The sequence below is a fragment of the Theropithecus gelada genome, chromosome 12, assembly GCF_003255815.1.
Source record: "Theropithecus gelada isolate Dixy chromosome 12, Tgel_1.0, whole genome shotgun sequence".
NCBI lineage: Eukaryota > Metazoa > Chordata > Mammalia > Primates > Cercopithecidae > Theropithecus > Theropithecus gelada.
The window spans coordinates 106,352,322-106,373,806 of NC_037680.1; the positions used below are offsets into that span (position 1 = coordinate 106,352,322).

At 43.3% G+C, this 21,485-nt stretch overlaps 1 protein-coding gene across 1 annotated transcript in view; it reads right to left on the reverse strand.

Annotated features, from left to right (window-relative positions):
- DNER (delta/notch like EGF repeat containing) overlaps positions 1 to 16,469 on the reverse strand; it is a 367,125-nt gene extending 350,656 nt beyond the window's left edge. Inside the window, exon 1 of the mRNA XM_025405375.1 lies at positions 16,053 to 16,469. Within this exon, the coding sequence (XP_025261160.1) occupies positions 16,053 to 16,328 (276 nt within the window). The 5' untranslated portion in view covers positions 16,329 to 16,469. The remainder of the gene's footprint in view (positions 1 to 16,052) is intronic.
- Between the last annotated feature and the right edge of the window lie 5,016 nt (positions 16,470 to 21,485).

Consider the following 21,485-nt stretch of genomic DNA (forward strand, 5'->3'; position numbering starts at 1 on the left):
ATTCTCCTGCCTCAGCCTCCAGAGTAGCTGGGACCACAGGCGCCCGCCACCGCGCCCGGCTAATTTTTTGAGGAAGTGTCTTTCTAAAGGACTGTGGTCAGAGGCCTAAGAATAGAATACAAGAACTCTCCCGGGAAGCATGCTTCTTCCCAGGTTTCTCATTAGGAGTTTACACCAAGGGGCAAGCAGCCCTGCATCAGAAGAACCCATGAAGGAAGCAGGTGTACAGGTGAGCCCTAACAGGAAATAGACTCCCTTTTCTGGGAAAGAAGACCTGCCTCCAACTGAGGAAGGAAGTTTCAAGGCACGCATGTAGAAGTAGAAGAGCAGGGCTGGGCACACTGGTTCACGCCTGTAATCCTAACACTTTGGGAGGCCAAGGCAGGGGGACTGCTTGGGACCAGGAGTTCAAGACCAGCAACATAGAGGCCTGGGCAATCTAGAAGGACCCCCTTCTCTACAAAAATAAAAAATAAATTAGCCAAGTGTGATGGCACGTGCCTGTAGTCCCAGCTACTCGGGAGACTGAGGTGGGAGGATCGCTTGAGCCCGGGAGTTTAAGGTTGCAGTAAGCTGTGACTGCACCACTGCCACTGCACTCCAGCCTGGGTGACAGAGCGAGACTCTGTCTCTAAAAGAAAACAATAAAAGAAAAAAAAGTGGAAGGGCAAAGTGAGGCAAGGAGATCAACTGAATGGCTTCTGTCAACAGCCTTGTACCCTGCTGGTCTCTGTTTCCTGGACAACATTTGCGAGTCAATCATTTTTCCAAATATACAGGAGAAGGGAGAAAACAATCAAAAGCATACTCACATACTACCAGGAAAGATCTACATTAGGAGAAAAAGCTCTTGACTTCGCCTAAATTCCCACAGGCTCTACTTGCATTTATGTGCTCTTCTGAGCATATAAAACATCTGTAGGGTCCATTGAAAGCAAGGGAAGCAAGAAAAACCTTGCATAAAATCGATTTGGGATTTTTAAAAAGGTGTCAGCATCAGTTTTTGGCATCACACTGTTGAGTTTGAACATTATGATAACAATTTATTTTCCTTAGGAGACAAAAAGCAAGCTGACTTCCCCTTTAGTCAGTGTGTAGCTCCAAAATTTCCACCCTCCCACATCCTACTCTCCCTTGGTAAAATAGAAAAATAATAATAATATGGAATTCACTTCTCTCCAGCTGAAGGTTTATTTGGGGCCTCATAGAAACACTAATATTAGTTCTCATTTCTCTGTTTTTCCTATTATCTCTCTCATTATGGGGTTTTTCTACAGAAATAAAAGAATTCCGTTTTGCACAACCAAAAAGACCAATGGCCAATTTTAAAGAGTAAAAGTGAAGATAGAGGGTCACAAAAACTCCTGGTCAGGAGAAATAAGGCTGTTCTCAAGGGGAAAGGAGCTAAAAATACAATATGGAGAGTAAAGCATAAGGGAAATTTGCATTTTGCTGAATATTAGTCCAAGTCTTTCTGCTCAAGCCTGGATGAAGAACATTGTTTGAAATCAGACCATTACACCGTCAAGAACTTCTAAGAAATACTCTATTATCCAATAATGCCATTAAAATTAACTTATTTTAATAAAATACTGAGGAACACATGACAGTTATTAAAAGTGTGCTGAGTAGTTCTTTTTAAAAAAAAAAACAAAGAAGGAATCTTGATAAAATGGTTGCAGTGTTCGAGCCTCAATAATAAGTCAAGAAAAATTAAAAATATTTAAATATGATTTAGAAAATCTATGCCAACTCTTCTTAAAATAGCCATAAATTGAAGTTATATTTAATTGCACTTTTTTTCTTTTTTTTTTTTTTTGAGACAAGCTCTTGCTCTGTCACTTAGGCTGGAATGCAATGGCTGGATTTCAGCTCACTGCAACCTCCTCCTCCTGGGTTCAAGCGATTCTCCCACCTCAGCCTCCCAAGTAGCTGGGACTATAGGCGTGCACTGCCAAACCCGGCTAATTTTTGTATTTTTAGTAGAGATGGGGTTTTGCCATGTTGCCTAGGCTGATCTCAAACTCCTAGGCTCAAGCAATCCGCCTGTCCCAGCTTCCCAAAGTGCTTGGGATTACAAGCATGAGACACTACGCCCAGTTTTAATTGTACATTCTAAAGAGATAATAGAATCAACCTTATCGATACAAATCTTGGACAAAATAGAATTTTTCAAAAGCAAATTCTTGACTTGAATCTGCTAATTCTCAACATATTATACAGCATGGTAACAGGATAAAGCATAGACTTCTAATTAAACTTTATCAGCTTCCCCATTGATGAATTTGGCTAAGTAAGAACCAAAGATTGTAAGCTTCTGAAGAGCAAGACAATGAGAATAAGCAAAGTCAAATGAAAAATGATACACAGAAAAAAGAGATTTACAACACAAAGGACAAAGGGCTAATTTAATTTCCTTCATTAACAATGAGCCATTACAAATCAGTGGGGGTAAAAAGTACAACCCAAAAGAAAATTAGACAAAAATAAGAACAGGCAATTCATTTAAAAAGTCAGCAATTCATTAAAAAATTATGAACGAGGGACGTTCATAATTTTTTAACACAAAGAAAATCAATTAAATATCATGTTTTACCTATCAGTTGACACACACACAAAATGGGGGCTAGTAGACATTCTCATATGCTGTTAGTAAATTTGCAAAATTCTCCAACCTTTTTGGATAGCAACTTAGCAGTATTTATTAGAATGCTTAATGTATGTAAATATATGTCATTATATATGTGTGTGTGTGTGTCTGCGTGTTACAGGGATCAGTGCAACTTTTTTTTTTTTTTTTTTTTTTTTGAGACAGCATCTCACTCTGTCATCCAGGTCGGAGTCAGTGGCATGATCGCGGCTTACTGCAATCTCTGCCTCCCAGGTTCAAGCGATTCTCCCGCCTCAGCTTCCCAAGTAGCTGGGATTATAGGTGTGTGCCGCCATGCTCAGCTAATTTTTTGCAACATTATTTAAAAACTGGAAACAATGTGCTTTAGTAAGGACTGAATATGTAAATAATCACACAACGGAATACTAGTCAACCATTGAAAAGAATGGGTCTGCTTTCTGTTTTAAGATACGGTAAGATGCTCAAAATAGATTAAGGAAAACATCGCAGAACATTATGTATAGGTTGAGTTAGTTTTTATATAAAATAGTTTGCATGCATATAAAAGAATTTACATAGGCTTCACATACGCTTATACATACCAAGAAGAAAATGTAAAACTACACAGCAAAATGGAAACCGCGATTAATGCAGAGGGATGAGATTGGCAGGAGAGGTAGAGGAAAGGGAAGGGAAGGTTACCAACAGGACTTTTACACATTTCCATGGGATTATAATGCCTTAGCAGTTGGACGGTTATCCTTAAAAGGACCATGAAGATGCAAAACTATGAGCTGATTTCATATTTGAAATATATAAAATTAGCAAAATTTTCCTTCTATAATTATTTGACAAGAATTTAAAGTGCTATTGACAAACTTTTCAGAAAAAAGCTGGGAATTGGAGCAGGAATTAGGCCTTTGGGGTAAGGTTGCCATATTTAGCTAATGAAAAATACAAGATTCCCACTTAAATTCGAATTTCAGATAAATAATGTACAATATTTGGGACACACTTATACAAAAAAGAATGTTCATTGTTTATCTGAAATTCCAGTTTAACTGTGCATCTGTATTGTGCCTGAGCATCCTACTTTGGGGTACTTCGAGGTCCCAGGCTAGCTCCTGGTCTATGCCTTAGTCCATGCTCAGAAGTCCCATGTATTCAACCAGCTGCTTCTTCCTCCATTCCAGTGGTTCTTTTACAGGTAGGGAAGGTCTTAAAGAATCTTTTGAAACTTTTGAGTCATTCCCCAGGAGAATATCTACATACAAAATTTGGCATCTCAAGGTATGTGGGCCCCACGTGAGTCCCGCCCCACAATGGTTGGACCCACAGACTCCTCCTGCAGTCCACGGATGGCCAGCTATGAGGAGGTGAGCATGTTGGACTTTGAGGAGTTCAACCAGACTATGAAACAGCAAAATCACATGACCATTTTGGCCTTCTTTGCCAGTTCCAAGGACATCGGAGGTAACAGATACAGCTCCAATGGCATGTGGGCCAAACCAGTTGTAGAGAGGGGCTGAGGCATGTTCGGGAAGAATGTGCATTCATATACTGCCAAGTAGGAGAAAAGCCTTATTGGAAAGATCCAAATAATGACTTCAGGAAAACTTGAAAGGAGCTGCAATACTTAAACATGGAACCCTGGAAAAACTGATGGAATCTGAGTGTCTTCAGGCCAACATCATGGAAATGTTCTCTGAAGATTAAGATTTGATGATGGCAATCATGCCTTGATTTCCTGCTCTGTTCTGGTAAACTGCATACTTGTTTGAATTCATGTTAGCAATAAATAAATAAATGACGATGGGCTGGGCACAGTGGCTCATGCCTGTAATCCCAGCACTTTGGGAGGTCAAGGTGGGAGAATCACTTGAGCCCAGGAGTTCGAGAACAGTCTGGGCAACATGGTGAAACCTTGCCTCTACGAAACTATTTAAAAATTAGCCGAGCATGGTGGTGCATGACTACCATCCCACCTACTCAAGAGGCTGAGGCAGGAGGATCACTTGAGCCATAGAGGTTGAGGCTGCAGTGAACCATGATCATGTCACTGCACTCCAGCCTGGGCAACAGAGTAAGACCCTGTCACCAAAAATAATGATGATGATGATGATTTAAAAAAAAAAAAAAAAAGAGTATGTGAGTGTCCACACACCCTTGAAACCATCCACAGATCCCAGGTTAAGAATCCTGGTTCTACCTCAGTGTAAAATTTTACCCTGTTTTGGAGGATTCTCGTCATCTCAATATGCGCCTGGGAGAACTGCATTTCTCTAGCTCCACACCTATGCTATTCTAAAAAGCAAGTTCCAAAGGCTCTAGAGTAGCCAAAATAATTTGGCAGGTGGTGAACATATTTACAGGACTCAACCTGATTTTAGGACTTACTATAACTACAGTAGTCTCAAGACAGTGCAGAATTGGCAAAAAGAGACATAAATGTAATAAAATAAAGAGTCCAGAAATAGACCCACACATGTTTGGTCAAATGATTTTAAACAAAGGTACCAAAATAATTCAGTGGAGATAGACAGTCTTTTCAACAAATGTTTCTGAAACTATTAGACATTCGTAAGCAAAAAAAAAAAAAACCACAAAAAAAAAACTACCCATACGTTGCACCACATATAAAGAGACTATCTTAAAATGGGTCAAAGACCTTAATGTCAAACCTTAAATGATACTTGACAAAACAGGAGGAGATTTTTGTGGCCTTGGGTTAGGCAAAGATCTCTCAGATAGAACACAAAAACTACAAACCATAAAAGAAAAAAATTGACCAATTAGACTTCATTGGTCTTTAAAATCTGTCCTTTGAAAGACCTTGTTAAGAAAAGGAAGGGCTGGGCACAGTGGCTGACACATGTAGTCCTAGCACTTTGAGAGGCCGAGGTGGGCAGATTGCTTGAACCCAGGTATTTGAGACCAGCCTGGGCAACATGGTGAAACCCGATCTCTATTAAAAATAAAAAAAATTGGTTGAGTGTGGTGGCACATGCCTGTAGTCCCAGCTACTCAGGAGTTTGAGGTGGGAGGATTGCTTGAGCCTGGCAGGCAGAGGTAGCAAGGAACCGAGATCACGAGATTGCACCACTGCACTCCAGCCTGGGTGACAGAGTGAGACCCTGTCTCAAAAAAAAAAAAGAAAGAAAGAAAAGAAAAGAAAAGACAAAGAGAGAAAGAAAAAGAAAAAAAGAAAAAAGAAGGAAAAGGAGAAGCCACACATAGGGAGAAAAATATTTGCAAATCGCGTATCAAGTAAGGGATTTGAATTTGAATCGGAAATATGGAAAAACAACCTCAGAACTCGTTTGGATAGACATTTCATCAAAGAAGAGGCATGGATAGCAAATAGCAAATGAAAAGATGTTCAACATCATTAATCATTATAAAAATGCAAATTAAAACCACAATGTGATACCACTGCACACTTATTGGAATAGCTAAAACCTAAGTCACCAATGATATACCAAGAACTGACAAGGATGCAAGCAACTGGAACCCTCATTTATTGCTGATGGGAATGCAATGGTACACCTCTTCTGGAAAACACTTCGGCAGCATCTTCTAAAGTTTAACACACACCACATGACCCAGCAATCCCAGGAAATCCTAGTTATTTACTCAAGAGAAATGAAAACATGTCCACTTAAAGACCTGTATGTGAACACTTACAGAAACTTTATTCATAATCACCAAACACTGGAAACAAACCAAATGTCATCAGTTAGTGAAAGGACAAATTGTCGTCTAGCCATACAATGGATACTATTCAGCAATAATAAGAAACAAGCAATTGATTCATGAAACCACATGGATCAATCTCAAAAGCATTATGTTCAGTGGAAAATGCACACGTATGACGTTCTAGAAAATGCAAAACTATAGGGATGGAAATCAGACCAGTGGCTGACAGGGACTGGGGCTGGGGAGAGGTTTACTACAACGGGGCATGAGGAAATGTATAGGGATGATTGTGGTGGTGTTACACACCTGTATGTCAAAATGCATAGAAATGAATGCCAAGAAGAGTGAATTCTACTGTATGTAAATTATACCTTAATTTTAAAAACAGTCATAAAATGAAAAGAGTCTGGGAATCCTTCGTGGGAGAAGCAATAGAGCTAGTCAATTTGAAGTTAAAGATTTTGGTGTTCTTTTCATTGTTCCTGTACTGCATTTTCCCATTCTAAAGTAATATACCTAGGACATATTTAACTTTTTGTCCTATCCTAATACATTCTATTGCGCTTGAAAATTAACCACAAGATTTTGCTCCAAATGACATATTGCAGAAATCTGACTTCAATGCGGTGGGATACTAGGAGTAATGGTAATTCAGCCGTCCTCCACTCAGCCTCCACCAGCCCACTGCTACAGACTCTGTGCTTCAGCCGTCTCATGGAAAAGAAGGACTAGATACTTTTCTTCTCTTGTGATTTCTTCCACCACAGACTGTCTCCCATAAAGGAGTTTTAATCTGCCTCTGAAACCCAAAACGTAATTACAAATGCTCCTTTACATCAACTACAAGGACCAGATAAGTACCAGTGTTGAAATTCTAAAGGACCTGCTTGCTGTCAGGAACTATGAGCAAAAGATAGCAGACACGTTTCTATTTCCAAGCGCCTTTCTTTCAAGTACAGTGATTTCATTTCTCAAATCCTGTTTTTCAAAAGCCCTATGCCTTTTCTTTTCTCTTTAAGAAAGAAATAACATTACACAAACCCAAAGCCTCCATACAGAAACTAAAACTGCCAGAATGGAACCGCAACCCTCTGGTTCCCTTTTCCCTCTGGTGCTCCCTTTGAAAGTCAAAAACAATGGAGCAGTCTGAGGCACAGCAGTACCGTAAGAGCAATAACCCCGTACTCGAAGCCACCATGCCTGGACTCAGATCCCCAACTCTGTCACCAAGCTATAGGACCCCAGGTAGGTTTCCTTAGCCATAAGATGAGGACTCATATTCACTTTTATCAAAATAGCATTTTGTGTTTATAGAGGGCCTGTTCTGTGCCAGAGACCTTATTATTCACTTTCATCTTTCCAACCATCCTGTCAGCGATTGAGGAAACAGGGTTTAGGAAAGCTAATAAGCCTGTAGTAACTCAGTCAAGATGCTCACCCACACCCAAAACCCCTCCAGTTAGTCTTTCTTTTCCCTGCCTCACACACTTCCCTGGAAATAAACTATAACTATGGTGTCCAGACATGTTGGCCAAGGGCTGATATAAAAGGAAAAGTTCAGATCCATCCAGGAAGACTCTAGAGATGTAAGCAATTTGAAGACAATGACTGTACTCTTTCTGTCAGTCCCAGGGCCCTACCTAGAGCCTGGGCTAGAGGTAGCCATCAAGAGGGATGGAAGAGAGGAAGAGGAAAAGGGAGAAGGGAGAGGAGCTTTGGGCTAAGTCAAATAAATAAAAATGAAAAAATAAACTCTTTCCACCAATGTTTACAGAAATACTTAGGAGAGGGTCAGCCAACTTCTTCCTTTATCAAGGGCCTTATAATAAATATTTTGGGGCCGGGCACAGTGGCTCACACCTGTCATTCCAACACACTGGGAGGCCGAGATGGGTGCATCACTTGAGCACAGGAGTTCAAGACTAGCCTGGCCAACATGGCAAAACCTCATCTCTAGTAAAAATACAAAAAAAAATTAAAAAAATTAGCCAAATGTGGTGGCACACACCTGTAACTTCAGCTACTCGGGAGGCTGAGGTATAGGAATTGCTTGAACCTGAGAGGCGGAGGCAGCAGTGAGCCGAGATCACACCACTGCACTCCGGCCTGGGTGACACAGTGAGATTCCATCTCAATAAATAAATAAATATTTTCAGCTTTATGAGCCATGCTGCCTCTTGCAACGCCTCCCCTCTACCACTGGAACATGTAAGCAGCCACAGACAACACTTACACAAACGCGTGTGGCTGTGTTCAAAACAACTTCATCCTTGGACACTGAAATCTGGATTTCATATAACTTTCATGCAATATGAGACTTTTTTTATATACAGGCAAGGTTTCACTATGTTGCCCAGGCTACTCTTGAACTCCTGGACTCCAGCGATCCTCCCACCTTGGCCTCCCAAAGCGCTGGGATTACAGGTGTAAGCCGCCGTACCCGGCCCAGATATTAGTTTAGTTTTGATTTTTATTCAACCACTTAAAAATGTTAAAACCATTCTTAGTTGGTAGAAAGAATGGGGATGAGGACTGTGCTTTGGCCACCCTTGATTTAGTTCATCAGAAAAGGTGTTTTTTTTGTTTTGTTTTTTTCTTCCCCCCGAGACAGAGCCTCGCTTCAGCCCAGGCTGGAGTGCAGTGATGCGATCTTGGCTCACTGCAACCTCCGCCTTCAGAGTTCAAGTGATTCTCCTGCCTCAGCCTCTCAAGTAGTTGAGACTACAAGCATGCGCCACCACGGCTGGCTAATTTTCATTTTATTTTATTTTATTTTATTTTATTTTATTTTTGTATTTTTCGTAGAAATGTGGTTTCACCATGTTGGCCAGGCTGGTCTCGAACTCCTGACCTCAGGTGATCCACCTGCCTCAGTCTCCTAAAGTGCTGGGATTATAGGCATGACCCACAGCACTTGGCCACAGAAAAGTATTGTTAAAAGAAAGCTTTATTAGAAATATCAAAAGCTAGGGCTACTGCAAAGGATTTATTGAAAAATATTCTGCACTTCCCAGGACAGACCTGGCACAAGGGGAAATGATTAAACAGATTAAATGTCTTCACGTGCTTTCCTCCTGAACACAGTCCCTCCTCACATGCCCTGGATCTACCCCACAAGGCCCAGGGCCCTTCTGGTGCCCACAGCTGCACCCCACTACACCTGTCATTTATTCAACAGTATTATGTAGAGCCTACTGCATGTAGTCCCAGTGCTGGGTTCCCATGCAACTGGGGGAGGAGGGAGCAGAGATCCTGAGAGCCCTTCCTCTTAAAGACAACTGCTCTAAGATGCACATCATGATTCTTGACTGAAGGTAGGTTTGTGTGTTCAAATAAGAAACGAGTAGTGATTCCCTAGCAGTGTAGATTGTCAGCTCATGCTCTCCTCACTGTTTTCTTATTGTTCTTTGCACTTACTGGGTGAGAAGAACAGAGGAGGAATTAACAAAAGTGAGCACCTTTTATCCTGTGTCTCTCTGATGGGCCAGGCACTGGGCTAGACACTTCAAAGCCACAGCAACTTTCAAGGTTGGCACCAGGATCCCATTTTCACAGATGATAAAACCAAGCCTCAGAGAAAGGAGTCACTGACCCAAGGACACTGAGAGCCAGATTCTAACCCAGGCCTGACTCCCACACTTGGACCCCTTCCATTCTAAGTTCACTTTGAGATACAAAATCTATACCATTTGAGGAGGGTGTGGACCAGGAGTTTCCAGGCTGTGAACCTGGTTGTCCTTCAAGCAGGAGGGACCAAGAGCAGGTGCAACTGTCATTTTTCTCTGCCACATGCTATATGCTGAGCAGGCTATGAAGGAAGATGATGAGTCCAGCAGGAGCTTCTCAACCCTATTCATACATCACCTGGGGAGCATTTAAAAATTACCAGTGCCAGGCCCCACCCTAGGCCAATTAAATCAGAATCTGGGGGACAGGGGAACCATAGGACCCACTCATTTTTGTTCAAGCTGCCAGATCAGTTTAATACACTGCCAGGGTTGAGCGCTAATGTGGGGGAATCAGAGGAAGGGGTAAATATAAAGAAATTCTGTCTGCAAAGCTTTGCCACATTGTCGAGTTTTCTGTTTGGTGGCGGCAGGATTCTGCAGTCACTGCCTCTGGGTTAAGCAGCTCTGACCACAGCTGCCTACTGAATTGATAAGGATAGCTAAAAATACAACCCCGGCATTCAGCTTTCTGACTCAAACACCCTTCAACTTCAGACTAGATTTTCTTTCTTGTTTGATGCTTATCAAATGAGGACATAAACAAAACCATTTTTGATGGTACCATATCACATGAGAAGCTTAAGCAAAGAAGCTAAAGACAGGAATACGTTTTTGTGAGGTGGCCAAGCCAAGAAGAGTGATGCCTCCTAAGAATGCAGCAAGAATGCAATGCACAAAATAGGCAAATCATTCTGCTTTAATGACACCAAGAAAACATCAAGTTTCCTGCTTTTCTTAAAATTCTTACAAAAATTTTGACAAATTTTTGTTCTTTCATTTCAAAAGAAAACTTCAAGTCACTGAGAATTTTCTAAGAAATCATTTATTTCAGAATAAAAAGTACACATTTATAAAAAGCTTAATACAATTAAATTTCCATTTTCAAAACATGTCATAACATAATTCTTCCTAGTAGAGAGAAAAAGCTGTGTCTGTTCATTGAAGAAAGACAATCAAACACACTGAATAAACTAATATAATCATTTTATATGGGGAAAAATACAATCCTTTGCTTAGCATATCTTTTATTTGCACAACATGTTACCTTTTTTCAAAATGTTTTAAACTTCATTCTTGCATACTTCTTTACACTTTTAAAAAGAACTTTACTACATTCTTATTTGTGAGTTACATCATTTCTATGAAGAAAATAAGATAAGCATTGTTAGTCCATTTTAGAGATATGAACATTGAGGTTCAAGGATGTTCAATAATTATCCCAAGGTCACAAGAAGTTCATAGAAAAGCCAGAGAAAGAAGCAACGTCTCTTTACATCTCAGCTACTATTCAACATTTTGTACATACTACAATGTGAGTTTGTGTGTGTTTGTGTGTGGGTGTGTCTGTGTGTGTAAAGTCCAGTAACAAAGACCGATGCAGTGCAAAGAACTAGAATTCTTTTGTTTCTGTTTGTTAGCAAACCTCAATCAAAAATAGGTTCCTCTGAAGCAGACCATTGCTTCAAGTTAGCATGGTTAACCAGAAGAAAGGATTATAAAATCAGTTTAATAAGTAAAATTAACTTGTATGAAAAGCAGCCATACATGTCCCCTTTTTACTCCAAGTGCAGAAATTAACATATTGTTATTATAATCCTGAAGGATAAGATCCTTAGGGAACATGTAGTGAAAACACAAATAGGTATCTGACTGCTTGAATATTAGGCAAAGAATTATTTTATGAAAATAAAATAAGCTTTACAAAACAAAGTAATACAAATTTAAATAGCCCCTTCTTTGATGGACAGCCCAATAGAAGGAGTTTCTGTACCACTCACCACAAAAGAAAAATTGGCCCAGTCACTGCCACCTCTGATACCTGCCTGCTTCCCCAAATGAATCAGAACAAGCAAGAGCAGCCTCCATTTCTAATCAGTTGAAGTTTTTTCAAACCTATCGGAAACATTTTTTTATGTAGTGTCCATTTGCTTGCACCATGGTAAAAATAACTTCAGCTAGGACCCAGAATTCTAACTCTACGGTGAAGGTTCCTGGTTAACATGTGGCATAAGGAGAATCTGTGCCTTTATCACCTCTCTGCCTTTTTATTCCAGCTGAGCACACTTGTACAAGCTCACTTAGAGCAAGACTGGACACGGAAATTACTTCATCCCCTTTTTACCGATAAAACTCAAGCAGGTTACAGCTCTTGCTCCCTATTGTAACTATGACAGGTCCAGGGCTGGATTTTCATCTAGGCACTCTTTAGATTCTATAGCGCCATATCAAGCCAGCCTGGCTGGCTCAAATTCCAGTTCTCATACTTACTAGCAGTGCAACATTGGGACAGTCACTTCACTTTTCTGCACTTCATCTATCAAATAAGGGTGGGGACAGCACCCAGCTCATAGGACATTGCAAGGATCAGCAAGTTATATCTGCAAAGTCGCTGGAACAGTGCTGGCATGTGGCAAGTGCTTAAAAGGAGGGTGAGCTACCATCATCATCATTATCTATCTACAAATTAGATTTTCATATACAGTTTTAAGATCAGCTGAATTTCTCATGATTTAAGATGTCTGCATATGTTAGAGGCCTTTCAGGGCAGTATCAAAATGTGACTTTGGATTAGTCACTCATTCAAAATGAGCTTCATTTCCTACATTTGACTAAAAGAGATGATGATACTTGTTCTATCTAGTTAAGGTAATGAGCATTTGAAATATGTGCAGAAAGTTTAAAAAGAAAGGGAAGAGGTGACATTTATAGAAATGTCACAGGTGCTCAGTGATTTAACAGCACTTAATTAATTTAATCCTTCTCAGAACCTTAGTTTGAACATCCCACAGAGACAGGATGGACACCCACCCAAAATTTGGTGTGGACCCTGAGACTGAAAATGGCGCACACACGCGCACGTGCGCGCGCGCGCACACACACAATATAAAAAGGTTTACTGCTGACATAATGGGGCTCTCTGGGGAGAGCAGGCAGCTCCCAAATGGGTTTAAATGGCTTCTGAGTGCAGGGAAAGGAGACTGGCTTGTGGGTTTTGCTGCACTTTGGGGTTGGGGCTGGGATGGCACAGGGCAGGAGTTTGCATGGTTTCAGCCTCCCGCCAGCACCAAAGGAGGGAACCCCTGGGCTTTCTTATCAGCTTGTTTGGATGTGGAATAAAAGAGGAAGAGGGAGAGTGAGGCTTTAAAGCTGTCAGCTGCAAACAAACATCAAGGAATAGAATCACTGTCTTCACGAGGAATCCTATGAGGTAGATCCCATAGATACCATCGTTAAAGATTAGGAAATAAGACCCAGCAGTTTTAACTTCAGCTTGACTTCAAACCCACACGTCCTACAATTCCCAAATCCTATGAGTCCCCGTGACTCAGGTGACAAAAGAAGCATGTCCTGGACCCCACTGACTTATGCAAACTCAATCAGCCAACCACAGAAAAGCTAAAGACAGCCTTTTTTTAAAAAAAGCCTAAAGACAGCCATTTTAATCCCAATTTGTAGTTTATGATTTTCTTAAAATTTCTCCACACACAAAAAGAAACTTCAAGGTTAGGTTCTAATGTTACCATTGCTGACACTGTTGTCTTTGGAGGAGGAGGAGTGACGCTCTGTTTAAAAGATCCTCTTCACACCCAGGTAAAATTCCATTTTCAATTTATCCAGTGAGCACGAGGTTCTATTTCAGCAACCACATCGTCTGCAGTGGCTAAAATCCATTTTCCTTATCTGTAATTGAGTATATGTAGTTTCTCTCTCACTCTCTCCCCTCCCTGCCCCACCACCCCAGGTTTAACTTCTCTTTTGAAATTGTCTTTTGTGTTCTTTGCCGTTCCCATGAAAAATGAGTCTCAAGTCTTACTCCGAGATCATGAACGATTAAATTAAAATCATCAGGAATCCATTTTTATGGATTATAAGGCCCTGAATCATCTCAGTAAGCTTTTCTGGGTAACCAAGTCCAATCAAGTTCCAAGTTCACTAAGCTTTCCTATGAGGATTACAGTAACTTCAGCGCTCTTTTCAACTCGCATGCCAGGGCGTGCCCTATTGCTTCTGCTCAGATGGGTGGTGTTCACATAGCTAAGCCTATGTCAAATGGGAGCTACAAAAGAAACCCAAATCTGTTTTTAACCAGTTGGTTCTGCAATGTTATGTATTAGTTCATGACTCTTCTGAATGAATTATATTATATACCAAGTCACTGCTTAGGACAAATCAAAATATTTATGTTTCTCTGTTAGTCATCTTTAGGGAGCACCAAAGAGCTCTTTTTCTTGAAGATATCTTATATCTATTTTTAGAGTCACCAAAAACCATCTCAGAGTTGTGTTAAATTCCCAGTGTCCAGTCTTTCTTCTCATGAAAATCGATGTGCACTCTAACCTACCTTCTCCCATCCATTCCCACTAAACCCTAGGTCCAAATCAATTATTTCTTTGAAGGATAAAATTCAGACATGTATATATAACAGCAGTTTAATGGACACACTCAGACAATTCATTTCTTCAGGAAAAGTCATATAAATCATCAATCCACAGGGAAAATTAGCATGAGTCCATTCCCTGGTTTTTGATTTGCAGTTATTTTCACTTTTGCAAAAGCAAGATTTTGTTCGAACGGTTAGAATGGCTCCAACAGGCATTTCCTCCAAGAAGCTATCATGTCCCAAACCTACTCCTGATGCTCACATCACACAAATTCTTCCTCCTCCTCATCACCTCCCTTCAAGGAACTAAGCTTATTGAAACCAGTAAACAAAGAGGAAGAGCACAATGTTGAAAAGATAGATTCAAATTGCTAATTTGCTATTAAAGGAAATAAAAAGATTCTAGATAAATGCGAAAAAATCTGACCGTCAAGGTCAAGCTTCTCAATCCCATTTACCTCTAAAAAATGTAAAACGTGTCATATTGAAAGGGCAACCTTTTTCCCCACTGAAAGAACCTATTCGAGCATTCTCAAAGTAACTCTTCAATCATTGTTATCAAATTTATATGAAACACACTCCTCCACCCTAAATGTAAGAAAGATAGTATCTGATCCCAAATGTCGTCCATATTCATGTGGTTTAAAGTAATCATTTCAGATGAATTCATTATTTGCCCTACCCTGCAATAGAGGTTTGGGGATTTTCTACCTGTACACACAGTCCTACCAAATTGCCTACTGAAAATATTGATGTTAATAGGTTTCACCGAGCTTTAACGTACTTGTAAAAGCCCCAGATATTATTTTCTGCCAAATTCTCTTGGAAACCCCAAATTCACGGGCGGCTGCTGGCTACATCCCATCGTCCCATCCCTCGCACCGCCCCACGCTTTCTGGTGGCTTCCCGGTGCCCTGCTCACGTCCAGGCTGCCAGCCCTAAGCGTGCGCCCCGTGGAGCGTACGGCAGGAAGGGCGGCCCTGCCAGCGCCACGTACAATGGCCCCTCGAATGCCTCCGACTGTTTCAGCATTGCTCCTAAGCTTAGAGAGGGCTGGTCGCAGGCCGAGGAGAGGCAGCTGCCCTCCTCGTCCTCTGGCTGCCTTGTCACAGTCCACAAGGGTGGAGGAAGAGAAGAAAGTGCCCCACCACCTGGCACGGGGCCCACCATCACTTGACTCGCACACTGCACACCCTTTACACACACAGGGTCCAGCGGGACGGGAAGCGTGGACCACCTGGACATTGAACACCTCGCCGGCGACGCTCGGAGCCGGCTCCTCCGCGCTGCCAAGGCGGACACCGCTCGAGTGGTTCTCGGCTCGGCCCGGCCGGAAGGGGCGCGCCACTCGGTGGCCAACCGGAGCGTCTGGAGCCCCGCGCGAGGAGCGCCGAGCCCCGGAGCGGCACACCCCGAGAGCCCCGCTGGCCCCGCCCGGGAACCAGGGTGGGTAAGGGAATCAGGGTCGGCCCGGTGTCCGCGTCCACGCGGGCCAAGAGACTGGATCCATTGCCTTCCCGAAGTGGGAAAGCCTGGGTCAGGCGTGCCCACTGTCCGGCAGCAGCAGCAGGGCCGGCGGGAAGAGACTGCTGGTCCCGGACCAGCGCCCCACACCGCGCCCGCCGCTTACACTCACCTGGCAGTAGGCGCCGGAGATCCCGGCGGGGCAGGTGCAGCTGTAGCCAGGCTCGCCGGCGGGGGCAGGGTTCTGCGGGTCTGGCTCAGGGCGCGGGGTGCACACGCCCCCGTTCCGGCAGGGCTGCGCGGCGCATGGCCCGGGCGCGGATAGGGGCGCGGCGGGTACCGGGCTGGCCAGGGAGCTGCCTCGGGGCCCCGCGCTGAGCAGCAGCAGCAGCAGGGCCAGCGCGGGCAGCAGCTGCGCACCGGGCGCCTGGGCGCGGCGGGGCTGCATGGCCGGCCGGGAGGGCGCGGGAGCCGGAGCCAGGACGCGGTGACGGTGGCAGTGGCGGCGAGAGCTGCGAGAGCCGCGGCGGCGGCTAGAGCTGCTCCGCGGGGCCGGGCGCCTCCTGCAGCTGCGGGATCCGCGGTTCCCCGGGCAACGGCGGGCGGGGCCTGCGGGGCGGGGCGGGGCCTGCGGGGCGGGGTGGGGCGGGGCGAGCGGGGGGCGGGGCGCCCGGCAGCTCCGGCTCGGGAGCACTGGGGAGTGGGGCCTCTTTCGCCGCAGGGAGTTGGGGCGGGGGTTGTAGAAAGGCGACGCGGGACCCCGTACCCCAGGAGTGAGTCGAAGTCACGGGTGTGTCCAGAAGAAGCCCTGGTACAGGGAGCCGGGCGATGCTGGGGCAGGAAAGGGGCTGGAGAGGTCCACGCGTGCGGGAGGGTCGGCTTTGAGGGGCCTCCAGAGCCAGAGGCACCCGGTGAGCCCCAAGGCCCGGGCTGGGCGTGGCGCGGGAGGCGGCAGGGCACCCCAAGGGAGGGGCGACGCGCTCGCAGCAGCCACCCTTGGCCTCTTGGCGCAGAATCTGCAAGACCGCCGCGGGGCCGGGCCTTGCCTCATCCCCCGGGACTGCTCCCCTTCCCCCAGCGCTTCTCCCGGCAACCCCAGCCCTCCCGCCCGGCCACGGAACCCTGCGCCCGACGCTTGCTCAGCAGTCGGGCTCGCCTGGAAGTGACCTCGCGTCAGCCAGGCGGACCCCGGGCCCTTGTCCTTGGTGCTGACCGAGCTGTCTCCTTCTCGTCGGCCCTTTCCAGAGCGCGGGGCCTGCCGCGCCACTAAGGAATGTCTGGCCTCGCCGTCTCGGGGCGGGAAGAGGCCTCGGTGTTAGGTTGTCCACCCCTGTCGTTGAACCTAGGGGGAAACTGAGGCCCAGAAAGTCTGGACTCGAATCCAGTAGGTCAATTGACTCCCAGTCCAGAACGCCCGAAAGAACAGTTCAGAAGCCCAGGTTGGCAGAGGCGCTGCTAGCGGAAGGAATCGCAACACGGGACTCCGTATAAAAGGAGCATTCGCTGTGACCTACTTCAGGGGGCTCTTCTACACGTCCTGGCTGGGCTGACTGGTGCTGCGACCGCCAGGGAGGCTGCACTCCGCTAAATAAAGCGCAGCCAGCCTTGTCTCCTCCACCTGACCTTTCACAATCTCTACTACCTGTGGGTTCCCAGGTACCTGTTACCTTCTTTTTAAGGTGGCTAAATGAAAAAAGAAATTGTGATTCCCCTGGATTGACAATCTGGGCCAATTTTGTTTTAGTAAACACAAAAATAGCTTGTTTTGTTTTTAAAATAATAATAATAAAGTAGGGACTCCATGTGAACTTAATGCTGTAGGTGTCACAGACGCCAGAGGCTGCTAAAAGTCCTCCAGTGGAAACAGGAGGCAGACTGCATGGCTTCTCCCTGTGCTGTTCAAACACAGAAGCAAATGTCCCACTTTTCTGCTTTAAGAGATACCTAAAATTCATGTGGCCATCGCAGGAAATCACTGAACACCAGACAGATCTGCAAGCAGAGAATTCAGACCTCCAAGTGGATACAAACAGTTACTACATTTTTCCTCACACCTGCTGTCTTTTAATCTAAGACCTCTTCCTTTTGAAAATTCTTAATTTTGTGCCACGCCAGCACCCTCTGCTGGTACTAGTGTCGTCATTCAGGTGGTTTCTGTGGCCCTGGAGTTGCATTCTTTCCTGAAACTAACTTCTCTTACCTTGAATCCTGGACTAGTGGATAGTGCTCTTCATTCCCTTCCATCAAGACACACACACAAATGAAGCAAGATGAAGTGTAAAAAGGTTGTGAGTTAATTAAAATCACATTTCAGTTTATTATCCTTTTGCCCAAGCAACCCCTTTGTTTGTGTATTTCATATTACTTTGAAATATAGGATAATTAAAAGTGGTTTTATTTTCTGGATGCTGGTTACTGCATGTTTCAGATAATTTTCCTTTCTTAAAGTATTCTCTTAGTCTTTAATCTTTAAAGTGCATATTATGGCAGAGACAATACAAGATCCTTTCATTTTTTCCAGGCTAAAAAGGAAGACTATAATCTTCCTGCACCTTAGCTTATAGGTGGAGCAACATGCTTAACGCTGGGAAAAAAGCATATTGACTTGCATGTCCTGGTCCCAAAACATCCATGTACTAAGCGCCATGCAAGTGTTAACTATTATTACTATTATCACTCTCAGAGAAATGGGTCTTTTCTGTAGATTCTGAAAGCTGATCTGGTACTTCACTGACAGCTTTTCAACCATCTGCAAGATCCCCAAATACTCAATGAAAAAGTCCAACTAATACATTACCCTGTCACATCAGCAAAAGTGATTAAAATAATATTGCCTCTATGTTTAAAAGAAAGCTAGTAATCCAGGCTTTTGTTTTCTATTATTCCCAACTTACAGAATATCGAATCTTCATCCTGACCCATCTCATTTCCTTTTTTGATAAAGGCCCTATATTGACAAGTCAAAGGCCAAATATACCAATAATGTATCTTGATTTTAGAAAAAAAAAAGTGATAGAATTTCTTATGATCACCTTATGGAGAAAATTCAGCTCAGTGGACTCAAAACTGTTTAACAACACACCAGTCAGGGGGTCACTATCAAGCTACCAGAAGTTTTTAGGGACATGCCATGTAGTTGAAATTTCTGGCAGCTGATAAAATTCATACCAGAATCAACATGTAAATTTATCTTAATCAGTAAAAATGCTGAGCTAAAATAAATGAAATGGAATATGAAGTGAATGATAGTACATTTGACCTTGCTGCTACTTCTTTGTAAGACTTTACCTTCCTGCTCTCCTTAAAGTTAGATGTGGTCATATTATTTGCCATGGTCATAAAATGTGCAGGGAATAGTATGCACCACTTTCAGATGGAAACTTTTAAAATCCCGCACATGTCCCACTGTGTTCTCCTCTCCTTAGCATGACAACTGGCAAGGTTCCAAGAGGTGGAATGGGGGCTCCTCCAGCTTGTGGCCCTGAGAGAGGATGATGTGGTGAAGCAATGGGAACCTGCAATGGGCATATGACCTAAGAAATAAACCACTATGGTTTTAAGCCACTGAGTCCCAACGATGTAAAATAAGTTGAGGCCACACATTAATAAGTGGCAGAGCAGGATTGATTGTTCCCCAATGAGCCAGGCAGCATGACTAGTGATCTCAGGTGTACTATTTCTGCCAGGTAGAAGGCTGGATCCCATTAGAAATTCTAAGGCTTCTGGATTTGGTGGAATGGAAACATTTCAAAACAATTTACAAGATTCATTTCTCTTCATAGATCTAGTTTAGAGTTACAACTCAATTGCACTATACCCATAGGGTTTTATAAAAATGTTACAAACTAATGCAAATATAATTGTCTTTATTTTTTGCATTTTGTCACAAATGGAGAAAATCAACTTCCCAGACCAGCAGGTTCACAGGTAGCCAATTGGGAACCACTGGCCTCAATGAGAACACCACACCTGATGAGGTTTTCAAACTCTGTGTCCACCACGGCATCCTGTGAGAATGCCAGTCTGGGTGCACCATGTCATCATGCACAGACTTAGAAACTTACATTTAGAAGAAATTGCAAAGGTTACCAAGCTTGATCTCCCAGGATTTGAACTAAGACCCAACCTAAATTATTTATCATAAGATGATAAATCACCTCCAACTTACCTGAGATTTAGTACCCACCTTCTTTCCAAAAGAATCTTAAGCTTTTCCTGCAGTCATTAGCAGATGGTCTCTATATTTCCCTCTGCACCTTCATTTGCCAGTGACGTCATATGACAGTGATGTCATTCCTGCTACCCCTTCCCACATTCAGTTAACCTTTAAGGACACAAGAAAACACCCCTGCTCCCTGCAGAGGGTGGGACTGGATGCTGGATTGAAGCTGGAGTCAGCTTGAAAGAAAAAGTTGGCCATGTATAGAGAGAAGGGACACATTGCCTGGTGACAGCTTTCTACCATGAAGAACAGCACCAGCCTACTTTGGCCAGAACAGTTCTATTAGGACCCATGATAGCACGGGGCAAGTTATTCTCTTTGACCTTCAGATGTCATATAAAATGGAGAGGAGACAAAACCCCAATTTTATAGAGCTCTAGGTGATGATAGTGATGATGTAGAGTATTTACAGTGTACCAGACACTAATGTGAGTATTCTTTACATATGATCTCATTTAATCCTAATGCCAGCATGATGAGGTAGGAACTATGACTGGTGCCCAATTAAAGGACAAAATTGAGGTGAAATGAGCTGAAGTAAAATGACTAAAGTCACTCAGTTTGCAAGGGGCATGGCCAAGACTCAAACATAGGGAGGAGTCTGGCTTATGAGCCATGCTTTCTTTGAATCTCTGCTCTGAATCTCCTACAGTGCAGAGTCTGACACTTAGTAGATACTATGTATCCTGCAATGTAAAGTCTGATACTTAGTGGATATTGCACATGAGCTATAGAGACAAATATAGATAGATGTACCTATGGATAATGTATATATCATATAAATATAGATGATGTATCGTGTGTGATGTATATCATGTATGTGTGTGATGTATAGCATGTATGTATGTGTGATGTGTGTACATATGTGACATATGTATGATATATCTGTATATATCAATAATATATGGTATGGTGAACAGTGCTTGCTGGGTTTTGGTTTATTGTGGGGAGGTACTTGAGAGTTTTAGTTTGCTCACTTGCCTCTCTGCAACGTAACTACTACTCCTGATTTGTGAAGGTGTAAGATGTGAAAACTGGATGGGACTCTCCAAAGATCTTTTCTGAGGAGGAAGAGGATGCATTGAAGAAGCTAATAGCTGCCCATGCTGAGTAGCTGCAGAACCAGAATGAGACTCCAAGCCTCCAAATCACCAGTTTATGCTTTATCCACTTTCCCATAGCACCTTTCCTCCACTTCCAGTATTTCCTACAAAACAATCAATCAATGCAAAAAGGCAATGTAAAAAATATAAATACTAAATAAGTACATGGGAGTTTTAAGTGTCTTTGAAGAATCGTCATGAAGAATAAATGATTTGCATGCATTATAGCCACAAGCACTAGGTAATTATCTTATTCCTTTAATTAGTAGTATCTTTATTA